General features: G+C 47.0%; 1 protein-coding gene and 1 long non-coding RNA gene across 2 annotated transcripts in view; one reads left to right on the forward strand and one right to left on the reverse strand.

Annotated features, from left to right (window-relative positions):
* The window catches only part of Cdkl1 (cyclin dependent kinase like 1), a 41,937-nt gene that overhangs the window by 12,762 nt on the left and 4,688 nt on the right, over window positions 1-24,487 (reverse strand). The window contains exons 3-4 of the mRNA XM_050153684.1: window positions 9,044-9,165; window positions 1,930-2,002 (exon numbers count right to left, since the gene is read on the reverse strand). Of these exons, the coding sequence (XP_050009641.1) occupies window positions 1,930-2,002; window positions 9,044-9,165 (195 nt within the window). The remainder of the gene's footprint in view (window positions 1-1,929; window positions 2,003-9,043; window positions 9,166-24,487) is intronic.
* On the forward strand, window positions 11,842-17,523 carry LOC126508447 (uncharacterized). The gene is made up of 3 exons (XR_007593821.1): window positions 11,842-13,107; window positions 15,126-15,177; window positions 15,860-17,523. It is a non-coding gene; the product is annotated as an uncharacterized lncRNA (long non-coding RNA).

Consider the following 24,487-nt stretch of genomic DNA (forward strand, 5'->3'; position numbering starts at 1 on the left):
TTCCTCTCTGCTGGGAAATGTCGATCTTTCTGCCGCCCAAGAGACTGCTGGCCTACCGCCTGAAACCCTTGGGGTTATCCTTGACTTTCTAGAATCTGGAAAGAGGACAGAGTTTCCTCGTGGGCCCAGCAGTTCCCACTCCAAAGGACCGGTGGGGGCTGAGAGAGCAGCATCGGGCCTTTCCCACCAGCGTTTTCATTCTGCAAAGGCTGGGGGAGGGTTAAGTTCTGCTATCTGCTTCTCAGTAACCCCTGGCTCCGGGGTCCGAAGTCCTTCACCAGCCATTTTACGTGTTGCTATAAATAGGCCCTTCCCTGAATGCCGCGATGACAAATGGGCAGAGGGACTCAGAAGCAAGAATGTGCTCTCGCTCTGTTTGGGAATTCCTTGAAGCTTCTGCACCCTCCCCCCCACTCGGCACCCTCCCCGACTTAGCATCCCCGCCCCCAGCGCATGGACGGAATCTGGGGCTCTCCAGAGAGCTGTGGTATGCTATCCGTGTCTTCACATCCACAACTCTTCCATCTTCCCCACCAGGGCTGGAGATCTAACTTTCTCATTCTCCCTCCTTCCTCCCCCCCTTCCCTCTGTGCCTCCCCCACTCTCCTTCCTGCCACCCCCATGCTGAAATTGGCTTCCTGGGAAAGTGCTAACCACCAATGACAAGGACGGGGACTGTGGACTGCCCATGTCTTCTGCTGTAAAACGGTGCTTTTTTTTCTCTCGGTGTTAGGAGTCAAACCCAAGACCTCATGCACACTAGGCAAGAGGTCTACCATGGAGTTCCACCCCAGCTCTGACAAAAGATTCTAGGCTTCAACTAGTGAAAGCAAAATAATAGCTGTTCTCTTATTTTCTTCTTGAAAAGCAACTTCAGAAGAAATTCACTTGGGCAGACTCTTAGAAATCTAACCCCTCAGGCTCGGGTCACCTGGGAGTTGAGCTAACAGTTGCAGTCCAATGGTACTCATGGCTAGAATGAAATTCTAAAATTACTATCTGGGAATTTTGCATTTAGCAGTTGGAATCTAATTTTTTTTTCTTTTTCCTTTTTGCTGTATTGATTCATGGGTGAGTCCATTGATGGCCGTGCTGGGGGTCAAACCCAAGGCCTCATCCATTCTGAGCAAGTACACAACCGTGTTCCAACCCATGAAGTGGGCGGCTGTAACATGATTAATAAAAACTCAGAATATTTATTAAAATACAAATGAAATGCCACCTCAGGAGGCGCTGTATGGGGCGGGAGAGCGCAGCAGGTTTTTCAGCATCTATGAAGCCATGTCACCTGGGCTGTCTTCCCCTGTGACTCCCTCCAGCCCAGCTGTGGCAAGGAGAACCAGAGGCAGCTTTAGCATTTTTATCTCACCAAAGCAGACACTAACACTTGTACCTTGGGCTTGGGACTCCACCCATGGAGCTGCAGCTGACCAGGCATGAGGGCTCTGGGGTTGCCCCTCTGGATTTCAAAGCCTTTCGAGGAAACCAAGCCATCACAGGCTAAGTAAGTGAGGGGCTTTCAGCTTCACATTTTAAAAGTTAAAAAAAAATGGGACTAGTTTCTTTAGAAATAATTTATTTAACTTTATTTTATATGCATTGGTGGGAAGGTGTCAGAGCCCCTGGAACTGGAGCTACCCACAGATGTGAGCTACAGTGTGGGTGCTGGGAATTGAACCCAGGTCCTGTGGCAGAGCAGCCAGTCCTCTTAATCGCTGAGCCATCTCTCTAGCCCCTAAGTAGTTTTTCAAATATCTGAGTCATAAGAGCTGCATACAAAGGGATAATTAAGCCGGGGATTTCAGCCTCTTATGCCTGCCAGGTTTATGAAAAATTATACCCACCAAGGTGTGACAGGAACTTTGAACAAGGCTCAGCCATGGCTTAGGGAAAGCCGCCCAAATTTTCAAAGGTGAGCAGGAGACTTACGTTGTGCTTATGACAGAAATTTACAGCCTGCAGTGTCTGCCAAATTATGTTCTTCATGAGATGCTCTGGTACCCTAATAAAAAACAAAACACAGCACAAACACATTCTTCATTCCCGCCATGGAATGCAGCTCAAGAAACCCAGTCCAAACCAGGCCAGGCTTTGGTACTGAAACATCCCAGGAGACAACCCTCTTGAGACCCAGAGTGTTAACAGTGTGTGGCCAGCACACTGCTGAACGGGAGGGAAATCGAGCAAACAAACACAGATTTTTACAGGGAAGACTCATGAAAGCCCACAGGGATTTCAACGAGTATTTTTATCCTGGGACTGCCTGAAACTTGAACTCCTCCTCGGTTTCTTTCTTTGTTTTGTTTCATTTTGTTTTTTAGGAGAGGGTTGAGGCATGTTTTTTTGCTATGGTGGTCCCGACTGACCTAAAACTCAGGCTGTATAGCTTCCAAGTGCTGGGATTACAGGCATGGGCCACCAGGCCCCATTTCTGTGATGCGGACCTTATTAACATAAAGTTAGTGACTAAACAGCCCGAACGACAATGCTGTGTCTTTCTCAGGGTGCTCTAGACTACAGTCCTAAAGCAAGGACGTCCCCTGCGCGCAGCATCTCCGGATGGATGCCTACTTGCACCGTTTGTTTCCTTTGAAGGGAGAGAAGTGAGGTTTTCCTGCGACAAGGAAGAGGTTTCTGTGGCATGCCGTATAACTAAAGTTCAAAATAATTAGAGCACAGATAAGCATCACGCTCCCTTCCCTACACACACCTCTCCTTGCCAACCGCATCACCCTCACGTCTTCCTGCTCCTTCCCCATCACAGCATCTAACTGGGCCACTTTCTCCATCCCTTCCTCACTGAGTCATGGCTGATTTAACCATGGCAGCCTGGAGCCCTGACAGCCACTGTGTGTGAATGGAAAGAGGCATCTCATCAGGAAAGAAGCATGTTAAGTATGGGGCAAGGACTGATTAGAAAGAGAATTGCTTATTTTTGGAGACCACCCCCGGACACACACGCTGGACTTATTATTTTTATGAATTGAAAATGAAATGTTGTTGTGGCCCTCAGCCAAAGCTGCCGTGCAGACCAGGGAGGAAATGCACGTAGCTTTAAAGGTGATCACAGAAAGTCACTTCTAGCCCCTGGGAGAGGCCACAAGGTCACTGCTGTCGCGGACCAGATTTGCCGGAAATCCTTTCAGGCAAATCAAAGGATGCTTGGACAGACACAGGGACAGTGGGCTGGAAATGAGGAGGCCACCTCCAGGAAGAGACAGTTTTTGGATTTGTTTTAGGTTTGTTTTCAGGCTTGAGGTAGCCTTTCACCAAATCCTCTTCCTTGTTCTAGTGACACGCAGGCACAAACACCAGGAACACTCACCTATCAGGAAAAAACGGCCTAGAAAGATACGAATAAGAAGTGGACTTCCAAAGCTCCCGCACCCATCTCTTGTTCAGAAAACGCGTTGTAACTTATTCACTGACTGTGCAACGTAAAGTCGTAAGTGCCAAGGAACTGAGTCTCCAAAGACATTTCCCAAGATAAATAATGCAAGAGGACTTATAACATCATAGAATTAGTATTCTTCTAATGCTGAGCGCACTATCACACACTTCTCAGTGCTGACACTGTACAAACCACACGGTGGCCAGCTCCCTAGCTCCTCTCTCCAGGGAGGCTGGACAGGAATCCATCTACCAAGGAAGACCATAAAGAGAGCCGGCTCTCAGGCCTCCTTCCAGTGTATCTGAGCTGTGCTCTTTCCTGGTTGTTGTTTGGAAACAGTGTTTCACTGTTGTTGCCTGGCTGACCTGGCCTCGAACTCCTGATCTCTGCCTCCCGAAAGCTGGGAGCCCAGCTGCCCCGTGTTTTTTCCTTCTGCTTTGGGAAGCTTGTTTTACCCCAGAAACACAAATGACTCCTGTCTGCTTCCCTCTGAGGGGATACTGAGGTGGTAGTGCTGGGGAGGTATGATTAGAAACATCTAATTTAGGGGGCTGGAGAGATGACTCAGCGGTTAAGGGCAATAGCTATTCTCCCAGAGGTCCTGAGTTCAGTTCCCACCACCATCTGATCTGGTGTACATGAGGAGAAGAGCATGCATAGAACACATAAATAAGCAAAGTTAAAAAAAAATCTGATTTCTCAACAAGTATACCATCCTTTTACAGTTAGAGATAGATGTGCTGGGGAAAAATTATTAAGTAAACCCAGAAAGAGGAAGACAGGAAACTCAGGAAGTAAGGAATTCAACTGCAGAGAAATTCAGGGGGGATTGCAAGAGCAGCAAAAGGAGATCCCAGGAGGACAGCTGGACATTAGGCTTTGACACAGGGGACTAAAGGCAGGGTGCCACCAGGAGATAAGAAAGAAATGCATAGGGACTAGTGGAATCAGATGTGAGTGCCCTGCAGAGAAGTGTAGAGGTTATTTTAAAACTAGGGGAAATTCTCAATAGGGTTAAGGCAATCTAAAGGGCAAAGAAGATATTTAGAGAAAATGCAGTAAGAAAGTTCGCGCAGTGGTACGCGCTTTTAATCCCAGCAGGGGGGAGGGCAGAAGCAGGCGGAGCTCTGTGGGTTCAAGGCCAGCCTGCTTTATTATAAGGTGAGTCCCAAGACAGTGAAAGCTAGATAGGGAGACTCTGTCTCAAAAAACAACAAAAATACAATATGAAACTATGGTATGGTATAATGGTATAGTATAGACTAGTTAATATTAAATTAATAATGTAAGCATTTGGAGAATTGGTATAGGGAAGCAGAGGCGATAATGATTTATGAGAATTAAATCTTCATCTGTCAAAACTGGGAGCCTACAGGGCCTGAAGAGATGACTCAGAGGTTAAGTACACTTGCTGTTCTTGCAGAAGTTCTAGGTTCAGTTTCCAGCACCCACATGATAGTATATAACCATCCACCCATAGCTCCAGTTCCAGCACCCACATGGTAGTATATAACCGTCCATAGCTCCAGTTCCAGAAGATGAACCCCGCCTTCTGCCTTCTGAGAACACTGGGCATACGCATAGCACACAAATGTACATGCAGGCAAGACACTCATACACATAAAATAAATTAAATTAAGAAACAGGAAGCCTAGATTATCTAAAAAATTTTAGGTTAGAAAATGTCAGTGTCCCACTTTTTACATTGCTTTATCTGCTAATAATTTTAGTAGGGATTTTTCTCCTGGATCCATGAGAAACACTCATCATTGATTAGAAACATCTCTATCTGGTTTTTGCATCAGGATAGAGTGGGCTCAGAAAATTACTTGGGAAATGTTTCTTCCGTGTTTTCTAGAAGAGTTTGATAGGGTTGCTATTATTCCTTCCTTATACATTTGATAGACTTCACGCATAAAATAGTCTAGTAATAGAACTGAAGTTATAATAAGTTAGAGTTAGTTATAAGCAAAAAAAAATATCTGTTTGCATCATGGGTGGTCATTTGTTCAGTTTGGGGAAAGGTATACCTGAGAGTCCTGGTTTGAGAACTTCTAAAGGGAAAGCAAAGAAAAAGAAAAACCTATTTGTAGGAAAAATTTACAGTAGACTTATTTATCAGATCAAATGCTGAGAACTTCTTGAATATTGAGTAATGAAAGACTAGCTAGAAATAATATATTTTGATGTAATGATTTATATTAATAATAGGTCTAAAGATTCCAATGCATGTGAAACATATAAAAGTGTCTTGGCAAAGCAGAGAACTCATCCCAGAACCCAAGGCATGAAGCGCTTTCTCGGCAAAGCAGCTGGCAACTTGGCCACTGTGGCCATGGTCTCCAGCCCTCCAGACGGGGGGCTTTGTCAACACCCAAGACAGTGTCTGTGAACAACCAAACAAATGAGCCAGCCCAATGCATAAAACCAGAGCAGCAACTCTATGTATAACAACATCTACGTATAAACCTTGACTACTGGCTTAAGGCTCAGCGATTTATGAAAAAAAAAATCAGTTTATAATCATTATGAGGAGCAAAGAATTTGGGTGAGGGAAAGCAGGCCATCTGTTTTTGTCACCACAGTGAGACAGTTTGGCTGCATCTCCACCCACTTCTGGTGAGATTCTTCTCCGTAGGTAAAATGCCTTTCATCAAATTTAACAAGACTGGCCATTATCCCAGCTAAGGTTTTCTTGCTCCCTTCCCCGCCCCCTCTCTGTCCTGATGGTATCATTTGACTGGATCGAGGGGTGCAGAGAAAATCAGTGAAGCAGGCCACTGGCTCTGTCTGTGTGAGGTTTTCCAGCGACAGCGAGATGACAAGGGTTCTGACCTAATATACGTAGGGTCATTAGCCAATGAACTCAAAATCTGAATAGACTACTGGGGGGGAGTGGAGCTGTAGAAAACAGGGCTTCTGTAGAAGGAAGTCCGTCATTGGGGGCATGCCTTGAAGGGCAAAGGTTGACCCTTCCTGTTACTCCTCTGCTTCCTGCTGGTCGTGAGATTCGCAGCTTTGCCCTGTCTCGACCTCCCCATCATGGTATCCTGCATCGCTTCAGGCCCCAACCCATAGTCAGTCAACCATGAGCCAGAGCCTCTGAGACCAGGAGTTCAAATAAGTCCTTCTTCCTAAAAGCTGTTTCTCTCAAACCTTTGCCACAGTGTCACACACATGCGCACAAAGCACACACACCCATTTATCTGTCTACCTGCGGAGTTTACTATGCCTGATTCATAACTCCTTCCAGAAGGCAGGTCATAAAAACTCAGTCTCCCATCCCTCCTACCTCCAACCCTCGTTTCTGTCTTAGAGATAGGTGGCCATGAAGAAAGCCACCGTCCTCATCCCCAGGGGCACTGTCCCGGATTCCGGAGGAATGAATGAATCACAGATAAGCCAAGAAGAATCTCAACAGACAGGTTCTTGTTGAATTCCCTGAGCAGTCACTTAGCAACCATGCCTACTCAGTGGAGTTCCCATCAGCACCCGAAAGGGCAGGGTTTGCAGAGCCTGCAGAGAACTGAACTTGTGGGGCTTCCTGGAGAATGGAGCATCTACAGAGGGCGTGGACTCCATACACCTCTCATGCTTGACCCTGTTTGTTGTTTGTGGTCTTCCTTTTTTTTTTTTTTTTTTTTTTTTTTGGTAATAAAGCAGCAAATTGAGCAGACATTTCCCAGGGGTCTGCGTGTTGCTGGAGTAGATGACTCAAACCCAAGGATGAGGTAGGTCATGGGGATCCTGCTTCAGGCGGTCACTCAAAAGCAGAGGTATAATAACCTCGGCTGTGGCGGGTTTCTAAGGGGGGCAGGCAGTCTTGGATCATCCAAGTCGGAAACGTGTGAGACTTGTCGCTGCTTTTGGGTAGACAGGGAGAGGATTGGATTAGATCAGGGGACACCCAGCAAGCTGCTTTCTGGGACACAGTTAGTGATGTGTTTGTTTACATGGGCAGATTATATGCTGTTTGAGGTTCCAGAAGGCTTCCGTGTTGATTACGGTATAAGAACAGAGGGAAATGGACCAACCGTGAGCAGCCGCATCCCCTGCAGTATCTCGCTGTACCACACAGCAGCAGAAACTACACCAGCGAAGTTGCATTGAGTGCTACCTGCAAGCTCCGGAACGAGCAAATATCGACACAGAAGATGCTCTCTCGTTTTAAGACATCATTCCTCTGTGCTGATGATTCTCCGAAGGGAGGCGCCTGTCTTCTTGGCTCTAACATTCTGGATCGTGAAAAGCCTGCTTCATGGACATTAACAAGCTGCAAGCAGCTTTAATCTCATTTACCAGGAGGTCATGACAGATCATATATGAGCAATGTCACAGGAAGAGTGAGCTCCTGGACAAAGCTGAGAAGAAATATGAGAAGAATCTTGTCCTCTGGCTACTGAGTCAGGACACAAGCCGGGGGTCAGTCCACTATTCCACAACTCTGACCTGCCAGGCACTCTCCATATTTCCCCAGCCAAGGTCAACCTCCCCACCCCCAGCAATGGAGTAAGAGAAAAGAATGGGCTAATCTTCCCTTACCAGCTTCTCTAAATTCTCCCCATTTTGAACCGCATGCCGCCTCCACTAGGAAGCCTTTTTTCTTGACTCGTTTTCAATTCTAACTCCCATGACCTACTAGTAATTCTTCTCTCTCTCCTTCCGGTCATAGCAAATGGCTCCAGGGATAATCGCATCATTGCAGCCGCCGCTCAGGAATCCGGTGGATTTTATGTGCCATTTCCTCACCCAGAAGGGCCCTTCCCCTGGAGAAACCGCGGTGGCCATGCTCTAGCCTGCACCTTCCTTACCCAGTTCTTTCTATCCTGTGCCACACATACAGCAGTTTCTTCTGGTTACAGCTTCCTACGCCTGTGCCTGTGCTCTCCACTGGTGCTCACCTCAAGTTCAGTTTCTGTCACTAGTACCAAAGACGTCCAGACTAACGCAGCGAACCAAATACTCAGGTTGCTTTAGTTTTTTTCTACTTTTGTGCTCCTTCCTTCCTTCCCCCCTCCCTCCCTCCCTGCCTCTCTTTCTTACTTATTTATTCATTCATTCATGTATGTATACATGCATGTATGTATTTTGAGGCAAAGTCTTGTTGTGCAGCCCAGGCTGGCCTCAGACTGGTGATCCTCCTGCCTCACCCTCCCAAGAACTGGAATCACAGGTGTATGTCCCCATTCTTTAGAAATGCTTTCTTCTAAAGCCCAAGCTGCTACACTTCCCTAGTTGGACACAAAGTATCTCCTCTCCTCCTCCCTCTTCTTTCAGAGAGGCTGCAGCAACTTCAATGCAGAGACTTGGACCAAGGAAGACAAGGTTTGTCTCTTATGTTATTATGTTACTCATGGAAATGACATTATAACTTATTTCACACTTTACTTTTTTGAAATTTCTGGCCTGTTAACCCAGCATCAGAGATACAGTGATCATTACTTTTGTTTACTTGCTTTTTGATTTTATTTTATTTTGTTTGCTTTTGAGACAGGGTTTATGGCTCAGGGTGGCTTCAACCTGTCCATTGTCTTATTTCACCATGCATGGCTTCTTATACAGTCTTTTAAAAAAGTCCCCATGGCTACTTTCCCTCATGGCTCCTTGTGAGCTTTGCTTTGTCCGTTTCTGTGGTAAGGGATGGCCACTCACCCTCGCTGGTATCTGTCCAGCTCGTGAAGCACTGTGTGGTCGCAATACTCGAACACCAGGTGAAGCCTCCGCTTCTTCCGGAAGACCTCCAGGAGGTTGACAAGGTTAGGATGCTTGAGTTGCTGAAAGTACAAGAGGCAGGATGGTAGTAAATCTGAGTTGTGAGCATCTTTCTCGGAGTTCCAGTAAAAATCAAGCTGTTTCCCTTCAGGGGTTTCATTCTGTATGTGGAAGGAGGCTGCAATCAGGATCACCTGATCTGTTTTCCTGGGCTGTTTCTCAGAGACTTAGAAGGGAAGTGTGACTGGGACGCGCATGGGCTGTGCAAGCAAAGAGATCTGAGAAGACTGGCTAAGCAAGGGACAGCTGCTCTAGTTAAATGTCCTCTCTGAGGAGTTCTCCCAGACTGCTCCTGTGCCCCTGGGTCAGAATCCCCAGAGGCTTCAAACTCTCATAGTATTAAATAATAAGCAATTACTAATGTGTGATTAGTAACTGTTTTCACTTACTTGTTTAATGTGCTCTGGTTTCATGGATACCTTATACATAGGACAGATAATTCCAGTAGAAACCCCTTCCTTCCTCTTACCCTTCCTTCCTTCCTTCCTTCCTTCCTTCCTTCCTTCCTTCCTTCCTTCCTTCCTTCCTAAGATAGGTTCTCTCTATTATGCAGCTCTGGTTTTCCTGGAACTCACTCTGTAGACCAGGCTGGCCTCCAACTCACAGATATCTACCTACCTCTGCCTCCTGAGTGCTATGATTAAAAGCGTGGACCACCATGTCTGGCACATAAATCTTTTTCTAAAGAAAAAAGAGATTTGTAACAACACACACACACACACACATGCGCACACCCTCCTAGTCAATTCCCTCTTTGTAGTGCCCATTCTTGCTTTATAACCAATAACTACCATTAGCGTCTACTTCATTGTTGTTTGATGGCTTCTAACACTGGCACTTTGCACCTCTTTTTCCAAATAATCTTTGACAGCCATTACTTTTCTTGTTATGGTGGCAAATACCTGACAAAAAACATCTTATGGGATTGCTTGGCTTACAGTCTAAAGGGATACAGGAGTATGAGGTGGCTGATAACATTGCCTGACAGTCAGAAGGCAGAGAATGTCACAAAGTGGGTCTGATCTATAAAACCTCAAGTCCCTCCTCCATGGATCCTGTGACCTCCCTTGTGAGGCTCCTAAAGGCTCCATGACCTTCCAAAACAACGCCATCAGCTGGCGACCAAATGTTCAAGGACAAGAGCCTCTTGGAACATTTCACACTGTAACCCAACAGCTACGAATGGTTTCCTACAAGGATTCTGTAGTCAAGTGTTATCTATAGCATGCTAACTTTTCTCCCTAAGAGAGAATAGCATGATAAACCGGGCAGTGTGAGCGCACGCCTTTAATCCCAGTCAAAGGCAGGCGGATCTCTGTGAGTTCAAGGCTAACTTGGTCTACAGAGCAAGTTCTAGGAAGCCAGCACTATACAGACAAACCCTGTCTTGAGACAGCCCTCCCCCAGTAATAAAATTCACACAATCCAATTTGTAAGCATTTAAAAATGTATAGGAGCAACATGAATTGTGTTTAGAGCTCCTTGGAGAGTCACAGGTGGATAAGCAGGAGGCCCTTTCTTCACTGGCTTCCAGCTGGCACCTGCTTGCCTAGGCACTCTTGCCTTAGGCTTGAAGAGTTACAGGCAATCTGCCACGCGACTGAGCCCACATACCAGAGAAGGAGAGAACTGTACGAATGGGGTGCAGTAAGGAAACTACCAAAATGGGAAACTACAGAAACGGCCGCTCCATTGGGGGAAAGGTTTTTATTATAGGAGAGAGAGAGAGAGAGAGAGAGAGAGAGAGAGAGAGAGAGAGAGAGAGCGCAGCCAGAGGCGTCTGGAAGACTCCGGAGCAGAGAGAGAATGCAGACTTGACAAGGCTGGACTAGGGAAGCAGGAATAGCAGAGAATAACGAGAGAGAATAGTGGAGCTGGTCAGAAAGAAGGTGTGGGGGAATCGTAGAGAATAGCAGGTTAGAAGGAGATCGAGCAGCTGGAGGAGGGAAGCCCAGATCTGGTGCAATCAGGATGCTAGTGTAGACTTTGAAATACATAAATGGACACTTGTGAATAGGGACTTTAGGAGTCTAGAGGCCAGCGTGGGCTTTAATATGCAAGCACAAGTATATGTCAATGGAGAGCTACATATCCCTTCTGCTAGAGGCAAGGGAAATGACTCCCTTGGGCAGGCAGGAAGGAAACCCACTTCACAAGCTGAGGAATATCTAACCACCAGAAATCCTTCTGTAGTCCGGCTTGAGCTGGGTTAAGACGGTCATTTCTGGACATATACACTGCTTTTTGGAGTTTAAGGAACTGGAGCTTCCCTTGGACCTGGACAGGCATCTTCAGCCCCAGTGTTTACGTTAGATAAAGCTTTGCATCCTGAACTAACAGTATGGGACTCTTAAACCGGGAGGTGGTGGCACACACACTTAATCCCAGCATGGGGGAGGCAGAGGCAGCTGAAACTCTGGGAGTTCGAGACCAGCCTGGTCTACAGAGCTAGTTCCACGACAGGCTCCAAAGCCACAGAGAAACCCTGTCTCGAAAAAACCAAAAAAAAAAAAAAAAAAAAAAAAAAAAAACAAAAACAAAAAAAAAAAAAACAAAAAAAAACAAAAAACAAAAACAAAAACAAAAACAAAACAAAAAAAAAAAAACTCACTCCAACCCAAGAAAGCAACAATTCCTAATGGCCCCTTATCCAACCACTCTCCTAACCAAACAAAAAACCTCCCTCCCCCTAGGAACACCAGAAACAGAGGCTGGGCTGTTATCAGGAGAGGACTTCACACTGTAGGAGCCAGCCATGATAAGCTAAATATGAACAGATCACCCAAAGGAAGTTCTTTACTTCCAACCATTATCACCTGCCAGTGTAGGACTCAGCCATTGATAAGTTTAACGGAGGCCTGAGTCTCAGTAGTTTACCCTGAAGCAATACCTGGTTGCAGGAAGGACCATAAACCTAGATTACCTGAGCACCACCCAAGAACAGACCATCCAAAGGAAATGCCTAACATTCCAACCGCGGCAGATAGGATCACCTGCCAGCACACACTCACCAGGACCAGCGTAGACAAATGTCAGCCAATTAGGGGTCCTGAACCTCAAAAAAACCCTCACCCCCATCTTTACTACTATAAAACCCAATTCTAACTGAGCTCGGGGCTCTCCGTTTATTCCAATACATTGGACATGCAGAAAGACCGAGTTTGCAAATTTGCATAAAGTAAAGGCTCTTTGCTTTTACATATGGGACTCAGTCTCCTTGTTGGCTTTTGGGGGACTTCGCGGATTTGGACATAACACACACAGGCCTTTTAAGGAACTGAAATTGTGTGTCCTGCGGGTGACGTTCATGGGCAATGGCCAGCCAGCTAGTGAGAACATGTCCTGTGGGCGGGTGGGCTGAAAATTGACATTCTCTCTTAGGTGTAAGGGGAAGTCAGGGCAGGAAGTGCAGCAAGCTGTGATAAACAGCCCTCGGGGTTTGAGCTTTACGGCAGTAGGATTTGGAATAGCTCAGAAGAGGAAATAAAAAAACCCGGACCAGAGGAGAGAGTGCACAGAGAGGAGAGAGATGGCAGAAAGACTCTGTTTGGAGATACTTTGTTACCAGAATAGTAAGAATGTGGCAATGGAACTAGAGCTGAGAGTCAAGGGAAAGGAAGATAGCAAGAATGAACAAAGATTTGTCCAATGAGAGGATGCTGACACAGCAAAGAGGCAGGGCAGGTCCACAAGGAGGAAGCTACTCTTCTTGGTCCTTCCATATCACAGGACTCCAACAGTCCAAAGTACACCTGTCCGGTTTTCTGGAGCTAGAACAAGATAAAGCCAGAGAGTCCCCAGGCGCTGTAGGAAGACTTGGCTAACACAGGAAGAAGTCCAAAGAACCTGAACATCCGGAGGTGAGGAAGAGGCAGAGAGGAAAGCAGGTCCCCACAGGCAAGAGAGAGCATGACGCCTTCTCTTCCCTTTAAAGGGAAGCAGTGGTCAGTGATGGGGCTGATGGGAGGTCGCGTGGGGAGGGAACTGCGGGGGTGGGGAGGACGGGGCAGAGGACTTCTCATCTGGAAGGTTTTATGAGCCACTGTGGTACCCGGCAATGGGCGGTGAACCAGACTTATGGATTTGGCATCTCAAGACACATCCTTTCCCTCTGTCCATAACTCCCTGGCCTGGGGGAGGGGATCACCTTGGTCTTGAAGCTGGTTCGCAGACCGTACCCTGTAGCTTTCAACCACAGCTACCATATTGTGGATTGTTTGTCTATGAGGGCTGTCAGGTGTCCTTCCTGTGGCCCACACTATGCCTGGGACACAGGAGAGCTATGGCTGCTTACCGACATGAAATTGGAAACATTCTTAAATCATCATGAGGTTGTTTTTCTCCTCATGACTCTGTTGTGCAGTTCTTGAGCACAAACTTCGGAGACAGCAATACTTTGTCACGATGTCAGAATGTTGGGCATGCCTGGGCCTTAGACACTTCCACCTTTGTCCAAAAGGGATTTCTTGGGGAACATGCAAATAAATTAGATGACAAGAACCAAATGCCACGTACAAGACAGAACAGACTAAATTACCATAAATACTACAAAGGGGTTGTGGCTTGTTTAGCCACAATTGCTCCTGATTTGTGAGGGGGTGAAGCCACAGCCTCAAGCCTGGTTTGATTTCTTGGCATTCTGTCTCCTGCTGCTCCAGTCTGGAAGGCCTCAGGAGTCCTTTTGAGGTCTTTACCACCATCCTCAGCTAGTCTATGAAAAGCAGGGTCTGTACAAGATTGGAATAGTCTCCCTTTTCTTTCTATGCTGCCAAGTGAGGCACCGTCTCTGGCATTAAAAATAAAAGCTTCTTTTAAAAAGATTGATTTCTTTTTATTTTATGTCTATGAGTGTTTTATCCGTGTGTGTGTAAGCACACCAGTGCATACCGTGGCTACAAAGGCCGGAAGGCGTTGGTCCCCTGGAACTAGAGTTGCAGATAGCTGTGAACCATACTGGGTCTCTGCAAGAAGAGCAAATGCTCTCAGCCACTGAGCCATCTCTCCATCTGCCAAGACCCCAGTTTGTGTTTTAGTGTCCTCCCGGCTGGATTTGACGCACTGTCCACTTGGTTTTCCTATGAAGAGCAGTGTCGCATAGCCTTCTGGGACAGCGCCTGTGCCTGTCATCAACCCCGTATCTGTTGTGATGAACTCAGGCCCTGCATCCCTGGAGGTCTGTTGCTCAGCTTCCTTCCTCCGCAGCACTTTCATGACTTTTAACATTTGTTGCCCACACCTAGTGACCAGGAGATATTGCTCTGGTCCCGAGGCTGCTCTGGAAAATGCTGGCGTTCTGGCGGCTCCAGCCCCGTTAGCTCTGTGGCTTGAAGGAGCTTGCTGAGAGTAGTGGTTCACTTTAGGGGGCTGTGCGCTTTAGTTTGCTGCTCTCCCCATCACTTCCTGTCCCTCCTGTGGCACCAAGGTCCAGTGAGTGAGCCCATCAGCATCATTGTCACGTTACTGACAAATATTAGAGTCAACTGTTCCATGGACCCATGTTTCTATCTAAAGTGGAGAAACATACAACCAGCAGAGGCGAAGGCACATTTCAAGACAAAGTGTATTTATTCACGGAGACAAATCCATTCTCCAAGACCTGCCTGGCCACTGAAGATACTGGCTTAGTGATCTTTACTGTGTCTGTGGTCTCTCCTGCCCTCTGATCTGTGTTCTTTGTGGGGGAGTAATGGGATGTTGACCATATGTCTGTACTTTAGGGAAACACAGTGGCCCTTTTTTTTTCAATGCTTATTTCTTGGTTTTCCTTTCAAAAACATTCTCCTCCAATAACTATGGTAAATACTAAAACAAACAAACAAAAAAACCCAAACAGAAATTAAAGTCTAAAAAGTAAGAGTTGCCCAGTTGTCCCTGTAGAATGTTTTTCACAGTTTGGAGGGAGTCCTCCATCCTTTCCCATACATCTAGAATGAAATAGTGACACCCTTCTCCTTGCCCACAGCTTTAAAATGATCAATCCTGGACCCTTCTCAAGGATTCCCAAGTGACATACTGTAAGTCTCTGGAGACTGAGGCCCTGTTGCCTCTGTGGGCTTCTCTCTTCCCCCTTTCTCCCGTCCCCAGGGCTACTACCCAAAGTAAGCTACTAACACACGACTCCACGTCTTGCATTTTACCTTCTGGGGTGGAGGCATGCACTGACTACACACAGGTGCCAGCATGAGATGTGGGCCCAGCCCCACGCACAGAATGGAGCTCTGGATCTGGATCAATCACTAGTCGGGCGGGACAAAGAGCTCCTGTAGGCTGGGTGGGCCGGGTGGAAGAGAGGCCCAAGGCAGGACGTTTCCTCTAGTGTTGGTTTTGGATGAGGAGCAGGTGGCTTGTGTAATAGCTGTGGCACAGGAGAAAGATGGGGAAGTGGAGATCAGAAGCAGTCTAAGGGACTTTGGTCTCCGATGGAGCCAAGACTTCACTTTCAAAATACTGTGTCCCAAAGGAGTGAATATGTAGTCTCAATAGGTCCCCCATGCCACAGTCAGGACCTGAGATATGGGATAGTGATATTGGGATGGTGAGCCTGGAAATCCTAAACCTTAAAATTTCTCAAACCCCTGGGCTGGGAGAAGTTTGCACACTGGCAGAAATGGTTTCCACAGTTTGAAGATCCCTCTCACGGTCCAGGGGCCTCTGTGGAGGATGCCCATCCTCTTAATTCCTCTTTTACTCCTCCAGGCCAAAGAACCCCTACATAGAATGAAGCCCCACTCCCAGAAGGCATTAAGGAGGAAGTAGCCATCTTCAGAGACTGCTAGGACCCGGCACGTTTGGGCCAGCAGGAGTCTTGAGGAACTTGGATCGTGAGCACTGTGGAATATACAGCTGCGTGGGGCAAGTTCATTGATGGGCGCGCCCTGTCCTGTGGCTTCGGACCCAGCTCCTATCGAGGGCATCTGCAGATAGCTTATGCTTCTGGCACAGCTGTCCAGAGGTTGGGCTCTCATCAGATAAGGCAGGCATGCTGGAATTGCCGGGGCAGAGCATTGAGGAGGTAGAAATTCTAGACTGGATTATTGGGGGGGTCCACAGAGCCCCCCACTTGATCACGTTTCCTCTGAAGTAAAACCCAGTAAATGCTTTCACTACTAGAGCACCACAAACAGCAAGGACGGTGTTGGCTTGGAGGTTTATCTATGGCTGCTTTGGGTGGGGTGAGTGGAAAGGGTTGCCTTCATTGTATTGAAGTTGCTACCATGGGAATTAGTTTCTCTGCTTCCAGTGGGAACAAGATTCCAGAGCGGCCAACACCTAGTGCCCAGAGTGGCCAGAATACCTCACTTCATCAGGCTCTGAGCCGACCCACACAATGCCCCATCATGGAGTCCTGTTGGGATGGGGGGGCAGGCTAATGTGTCATTGATTTGCATTAGTGGGAAAAATTGACAGATGACAAAGCTGGTGTTGGCTTTTAGGGTGGGAAATTGAAGTTCTTCATGCAACTCACAAATGAGAATAACTCTGAGGAAGGACCCTGTGATGCCACCGCAGGCATTCCCAAAGGGATCTGTGACCAATTGCAAGTAGACCCACGAAGTGATCAGGTCTGAGGTCTGAGCACTGATATCTCTACCCAATGTGTTCTCAGAGCCCCAGGTTGCAGTACTGACTCACAGAGGGCTGGGCAGATCCATGGAGCCATGCTTGAGAGCTTTCTCTCCACTCCCGAGGGCAAATTTGGGGTAGACGCTCTTGGCAGTTGGCAAACATTAGCTTCATGAGCTACACAGTAAGAGAGGGACAAACAGAAGCCCTCGGAACGGCCTACCTTCCTCTCAACACAACCCTGAACAAAACAATCATGAGGAAAATTCCATTCTGGGGAAACTGAAGGCAGCCAGGCTAAGTGGTGTTTATAGGCTCGCTGGAGGCCACACCGGGGGACAAATCTCTTCTGGAACCTTCTGAAAACCCAGCAGGCCAGTGATGTGTGCAGTGGATGACTGAGCTGTTTCGTTGTGAAAAATACCATGAAAGAATTATTAGTACGACCGTGGCCACCATGGAAAGTGACGCCGAGGGCATCATGCACCGGCAGTCACCACGCCATTTGTCACTGCGGCGGTGACACTGGCTGGCTTAGGAACACCCACCTTTTATTGTTCCAGCAGATATGGAGACCAAGTTCAATGATTTTCAGAGACACAGTTCTACCCACTGGTATGTTTACTAGAGGGCCCTTAAGGTTAATAAACAATAAAGAAGGATAATAATTAACAGGAGAATGTGCCTGTTGAAAGCAAATTTGCAGAATAAAACATTAATCCTGCCAAATGTACAACTGAAATTAAAATGTTTTAAAGCCTAAGTGAAAGGCATGTCCCTGACCCAGTTTTTTTTTTTTTTTTTTTAATTCCACTCTACAGGAAAATTACTACCTTCAGGTGTGGTTTGGCTATCTTACGATATATCATATAGCATGTCTAGAATTCTTGTAGGATGAGAATAAAAAATAACTTAAATGGGAAAGAAAGCAGTAAGATGTTTTAAGAATCAAGATGAATCATACAGCCACTCATTTTGAAAGCCTAATATTCTGCTGCCCAACCAAGTGAGTATAGTTAATAACTTTATAATAATTATTATTATTCAAAATAACACAAAGACAGGATTTTTAAATGTTTCATCACAAAGACTTAACGAATATTTGGGGCCTAGGGAGACGCTGCAGTTGGTGAAGTATTTGCCTTGTAAGTGCAAAAACCTGAGCTCAGTCCCAAGACGAACCCCATCTATGAGAGATCAGATGTGGTAGTAGCTCCTGTGTGTAGTCCCAGCACCAGGGAGGCAGAGTCAGATCGGCCGGTCTCAGCTAATGAGCAAGTTCCAGGCCAACGAGAGAACCTGCCTCGAAACATGAGGTGGTGCTGTCTGACCAACACTACCCAAGGTTGTCTTCTGACCTCCACAGCGTGTACACACTCATGCAAGCACGCCTGCATACACACACATGCACGCCCACATGCTCACACGCAAACGCACCAAGAAATGGCAAGTATTTGAGGGGGTAGGTATGCTAATTGCCTTGATTTGATCATGCCACAGAAGCATATATCAAAACATGGCATCCACGAACTATACAATAATTATCTGTCGTGGGTGATTGATTTCTCAGCACATATACCCACCCAATCTATTCAAAATTACTTGTCAAAAATAATTTATTCTGTCTCCTCCTGTGCCAGGGTATTTTATTTTCTGGAGTCTGGTGTGGGACATAGGCCACAATGCCGGTGACACTGACAGGCTGGGGAACGGGCTTAATTGCATTGTGAACTGAGGGCCTGGAAGACAGTAAGGCTCCTGCCTGGTGACCTCTGTACCTTTCGTGCCTGAAGTATTTGCCAGTCAGCTTGTGGCTTTGGCTCTCGCTGGCAGCGAGAATACAATCTGTGCCGCTAAACCCCTGAGGGCTAAGCCAAAACATCTCCGAGTAAACAAACAAAACAGCCGGTTACTATTTGCTGTTTGTACATCATCTTGTAGAAATGAAATTAAACAGGCCTCCACTTGTTGAGCAAATAGAGGGGATGATAAAGGGCTGTTTGGTTTCTTTTGTTGTGGGCAAGAAACGGCTCCCATTGTCTTCCATGATACAGAGAACCAGCTTACATAAATGGCCAGTGTTGGTCTATGCCGGACAAACAAAAAATAAAAAATAAAAAAACAAAGAAACCCACCTCCATTACCCCATCTCCTTGAGTCCTTGGAGCCAATACTGCCCAGAGCAAAAGCCAGAGTTTCAAGGTCCCAAACTGGCTGGCAGCCCAATGGCCAAACAGTATCTGCAGATCCTGTATTGTATGGGACCTGAACAATGTGAGAATTTTAAAACGTTATTTAACCCTTTAAAGTCAGGACATTTTGTCAGCTACCACTAAAAGGAACCAGGTTCCTGGAGAAATGGCTGCTCACAGGGTGGGGGCAGGAGGAGTCCGAGACATTTTTATCTGCCTATCACACAGCAAAGTCTGCCCACAATGGTGGACGCCTGTCAGAACCCAGGAACAGACTGAAGGAGGCCGAATGGCGAACAGGTGACACTTTGGCAATCAGAAAGAGCGATTATGCTGTATGCTGTACTAACAGCGCGTACTGTGTTTAATCTACACATTCCTGAATACACAGTGACCCTGCTGCCTCTGCCTCCCGTCTCCACACCCACCTGCAGCTCTGTTTTTACACACTTTATACACACAGAGTTATGTGGCTACTATTGGGACAATATGGAGCCTTTGGGTGTCAGCTATGTATTAGATAACAGTACTGAATTGCTGATAAATTTCACAACATGGTTATTATATAGAAGAATGACCTTGTGTCAAATGTCTAGAGAGGTGACGCAGCCAAAAATGTACGGGTGGGGCAGAGGTGTAAGGGAAAGAAACAGAGATAGGACCAGAGAGTGAGGAAAGCAAGGCTCCAACAGCTATGAACACAGCTAGTCAAAGGGCGAAGGGTATCGCCTGCGTTATCTTTTAGCTTTTAAATGTTCTGAATTTGGGGGCCAGGCAGATGGTTCAGAGGGTAGCTTCATAAGCCTGATGACCTGAGATCTACTCCAAGAACTGACATAAAAAGTTATGTGCTGCCTTTAATCCCAGCACTCAGGAGGCAGAGGCAGGTGGAACTCTCTGAGTCCAAGGACAGTCTGGTCTACAGAGTGAGTTCTAGGACAGCCAGGGCAGTTAGTTACATAGAGAAACCCTATCTCAACAAAACAAAACAAAAAGCAGAGTTGTGTGTGGTGGTGAAGTTGTGTGCGGTGGTGTGGATCTGTCATCTCCGAACCCCTCTGGGGAGATGGGAGGTGGAGTCAGAAGCTGGTGAGCCACTCAGCTTGGGACCCAAAGCACAGTAGCCGAACCAGAGAGATTCTGTCCGGACAAGGCAGAGGGCTTGCAAGGGCTGACTCCTGAAATTGTCCTCCAGCCTCCATAGGCATGCCGCCGCATGCATGCATGCATGTACTCATAGTCACATAACACACATGCATGCAGAAAATAAATAACACATAGTCTTAATTTTTCTTCCAAAAATTGTAGAGAAAAAAATCTTAGGAGACGTCACACAAAATCCTAGTGTCTTGCTAAAAGAACGAAGAACTTATCTCCCTGAGTGGGCAGCCTATGGGGCTGAACATTGACCCCACCCGAGACCGTGAGATTGGCAGTCTGCTCCAGCCCCTACCTCTCCACACCGCTCCTCAGGCATCCATCTTTGTACGTTTGTGGTATTAATGTGATCCTTACCAATACTTGAGTTTGCATGTCTAGTCCCCTACAATCCATAACAGATAACGCTGAACACGCCTGAAACAATGGGAGGACTAGCACTAATTTTCATTATTAATGGACTGCATTGTTAATACGTTTTCATAAGCAAAGTGAACAATTTGAAGATAAGAAACCGGAAAAGGGCTCCATTTAGCCACAGCAGGATTAAAATGCTTCCCTGTCTTTTTCTTCATTTTTGCCAGGACCGAACTCCACAAGATTGCCCACTGAGGTTTTAACATTGAGTAAGTGGATGCCTTTAAAAAGATGGGAGCATTGGCTAGGCTGTGTGCTGGGGGTGGAGGGCACGCTCGTATGTTGGTGGTACTTAGTGGTGTGAGCCTGGCACAAAGCTCATATATAATGCTTAGTTAAAGCTTTTGTTGAATAACTGGGAGCCTTAGGGGTCCCTCTTCTCCCGGCAATGCCTGGCAGCAGGTTAGAGACTCGCCACAGTATTTGTGATCTGAGTTTACATGTGGTGAGCGTCCTGGGGGAGCCTAATGCTGGCTCTGCATGGAGCATGTCCCATGTTCAAATCCCACCCTCTGCCTTTCTCTCTGAGCTTTGCTTCTCTTCTCAGCTATCCCTGCTTTGACCTTCACTCTTCTGTTCCTGCATCCCGAGGCTGCCTGGCTGCAGCTCCAGTTCTGGCTCGAGAGCCTTGTATGCTCCCCTCAGCAAAAAGTCAGTGAAGCAGTACCAGGCAGAGACATAAATCAGGAGATAAGCGTGGGCAGGGTTCCAGGAGGCATTAGAGCTTGTCCAAGGTCACCTGACAGCCCTGAGCAGGATCCAACACTCGGGTCCCTAGCGACAGCTCTGGGGCCATGCAATCACACAGCTTTGTCCCCACCGGAAGGTGAGGTGACAGGGAACAGCAGCTTCTCCCAGCACCGCGCATGCTCTGTCAGGGCAGCAGAGAGCTTTGTCTGCCAAGCAGCGTATAGCCGTCTCCCTCACACCCAGGCGCCGTCCTCAGTTCTGTTTTCCCGAGGCGTCAGTGTACACATCTTTCCCCTAATTGCTTAGAACAGAAACCTTAATGCTACAAATACATCAGACGGCTGTGTCTACACTGCATGCTTACCTGTGCTTTACACAGTAACAAGATTAGACACTTTGTCATCCTCCTGGAAGATCCGATGTAGATCTTTTTGGGGGTGACATTGTTCTCATTAAGGAGGCATCCTGGAGGACCAGCAAAAGGTCTCAGCAGTTAAGATGCTTGCCCGAAAGCCTGACGATGCTACTTCAGTCTTCAGGACCCCGTGGTAGAAGGAGGGAACCGGTTACAACAGGCTGTCCTCTAACCTCCACCTGAAGTACACTGTGTCACATGTGTGTGCACGCGCAGAAACACACACAAATAAATGGTATAAAAAGATTTTGTAAAAGAATGTGCACTGTTGGCACTGGCTAATGGTTCAGTTGGTAAAGTGCTTGCTATCCAAGGGTGAGGACCTGAGTTCAATACCATGGCCCCGCCTAAAGAAGCTAGGCAAGGCTGGGCAGGCCGAGATAGGCAGAGCTTTATGAGTTCAAGGCTAGCCTGGTCTACCCGTGGAGTTCGAGGTTAACCAAGGCTACCTAGAGAGACCCTGTCTCAAAAGCAAAACAAACAAATAGACCAAGTATGGCGGCTCATGCTTCTAGCACCGGGAAGGCAAAAGCAAGCAGATCCCCGGGGCTCGCTGACTAGACGGCCTAGCCCAATTGGCAAGTTCCAGGCCAAAGAAAGATCCTGTCTCAAAAAAACCTAGATGGATGGCACCTGAAGAATGGAAACAGAGGTTGACCTTTGGCCTCCACTTGCACACATAAGCACACAGGCGCATTAGTGTGCTGTGTACCCCACCCCTCCCACAACAAACACATGTGATGAATTTTGGGATGTTTACAGCAGAGTGAGTTTTGCATATGCCATGCCCGGTGTCTACCACTAAGCGACCGATCTCCAGCCCATGGTAAAGCTTCAGAAGGACACGCCCCCCCACACACTTATTCTCATCTCTGTTGGGAGCAAACAATAACTTTCCCTTCTTTAGAAAACAAAAGCCTCTAGAGTTAGAGAGTGAGGACCGTGAGGGACCCTCATCTCCTCTGTACTCATTTCCGATCTCCACTCCCTGGGGCCACAAGTCTCACAGAGAAGGCCCTGCAGGAGAGAGGATAAAACAGATTGTGAGGACCCATGGCCGGTGGGTCTGACGTGTGAAGGCAGCAGGACTGGGTCTTAGGGATGGGCAGAACTGTGTCTGCATTCCAGCTTCCTGTCTAGGAGGGTTCTGGCAAATCATTTACCACCCTGAACCAATATGCAAAACAGGACACAATCGCCACCTTCTGAGATGCTCACTAGTGATAATTGTTGAGTCCTAGCAGCGCAGCCAAGTCTGCTGGGCCACCAGCTCCTACCTGCCAAGTGAAAACGCGTGACACCCTCTCCTTCTTTAGCTCACTTTCCTTGTCTTGGGGGAGAGAGAACTGTCACTCAGTCCTGGCTGGGCTTCTAGCTCTGGTCCATTCTATTGCCCTCTGAACCACCAGCCAGAGGTAGGTCACCCAGACACCCAGAGCACAAGGTCCCATCTTTGATCTCCCAACTACCCCAGAGCCATCTGTTCTATCCAGGTTGGATGGGATAGATTCCTTCCTCTCTCAACAGCGCTACCATTTCAGCCCACAGAGAATCAGCAGCAGAGACCAAGGACCTAAAAAGGAGTTGGCAGTTTCATGTTTTCCTTAACCGCACAGTCCACTTTGCTGGATACATAGATATAAATCACTGAGGGTGGGATGGGGGACGGGGCTGGGCTGGAGTCAAGCACGTTTATAAGCTTGCATGCAATCTATTCAAAGCCACTTCCCACCATGAGGTCCTGATGGTCTAGCACATGATGCCAGGCTTTGTGTGTGTGTGTGTGTGTGTGTGTGTGTGTGTGTGTATGTACACACTCCATACACATTCTTGTGTGTATGTGGATTCATTTGTGTGTGCCACAGTGCACATTTGTAGGTCAGAGGACAATATGTTTTCTTGCTGTATACACCAAGCTAGCTGGCCCACAAGCTTTGGGAAATTCTCTTGGCTTCACTCCAATCTCCCTGCAGGGGTTGTTGAGATTATAGCTGGTCTCCATAAGCAGCTGATCTTTTTTTTTCCTAACACGGTTTCTGCAAATTCAAACTCAGGACCTAGCACTTATGTAACAAGCACTTTTACCCACTGAGCCATTTGCCTCATCCATACCTGGCTTTATGGTTCCTCTCTCTCTCTTTCTCTCTTTCTCTCTCTTTCTCTGTGTAGCCCTGGCTGTCCTGGGACTCACTCTGTGGACTAGGCTGGCCTTGAACTCAAAGAGATCCACCTGCTTCCACCTCCTGAGTGCTGGGATTAAAAGCATCTGCAACTACTAGAGACCTTTCCCCTCTCTAATTTCTTGCTACTTTCATGACCACTCTTTCTGCCATGCAACATGTCTTTAACACATTAAGGTGTTAGTAACATGTTTACAATGAAGTTATAGAAAGGGTTTGAACGCCACACCCCCTTCCCTTTCGCCTGATGCTGCTTTGTGTTTTACCACATATAAACTTGTTTATTGTTGCCCTCTCTTGCTAAGACGCAAGTCCATGGGGGCAGCAGCCAAGGACAGTCAGTGCCTGGGATGTGGCAGGGTTCTGTAAACATGTGCCAAACTGATGTCCGTTATCTTGAGCACAAACATCTCTCCCCAAAACAAGCCGAATGGAATCCATTCTTTTCTTCCTCTGATAGAAAGGAGGTTTGAAAGAGGCCTACTGAGCTGACACAAGAGTGACAGTAACTTGTCCCTAGAGGAGTTGTTGGCTTTTGTAATTTTTATGAGACAATGGTACTGCCTGCTGCTCCAAAAAGACAGTCACTTTTTCTTTCTCCCTCTTTTTTTTTTTTTTACAAGTTCAATTATATAACCTAGGAAGATTCCAATTGAAGGTTAAGATATTGAAGAGCTGACTCTCACAGAGCATCTTGGTGAGCACAGGG

This window comes from Alexandromys fortis, unplaced genomic scaffold (assembly GCF_014885135.2).
Source record: "Alexandromys fortis isolate MF-2015 unplaced genomic scaffold, M_Fortis_MF-2015_v1.1 scaffold_82, whole genome shotgun sequence".
NCBI lineage: Eukaryota > Metazoa > Chordata > Mammalia > Rodentia > Cricetidae > Alexandromys > Alexandromys fortis.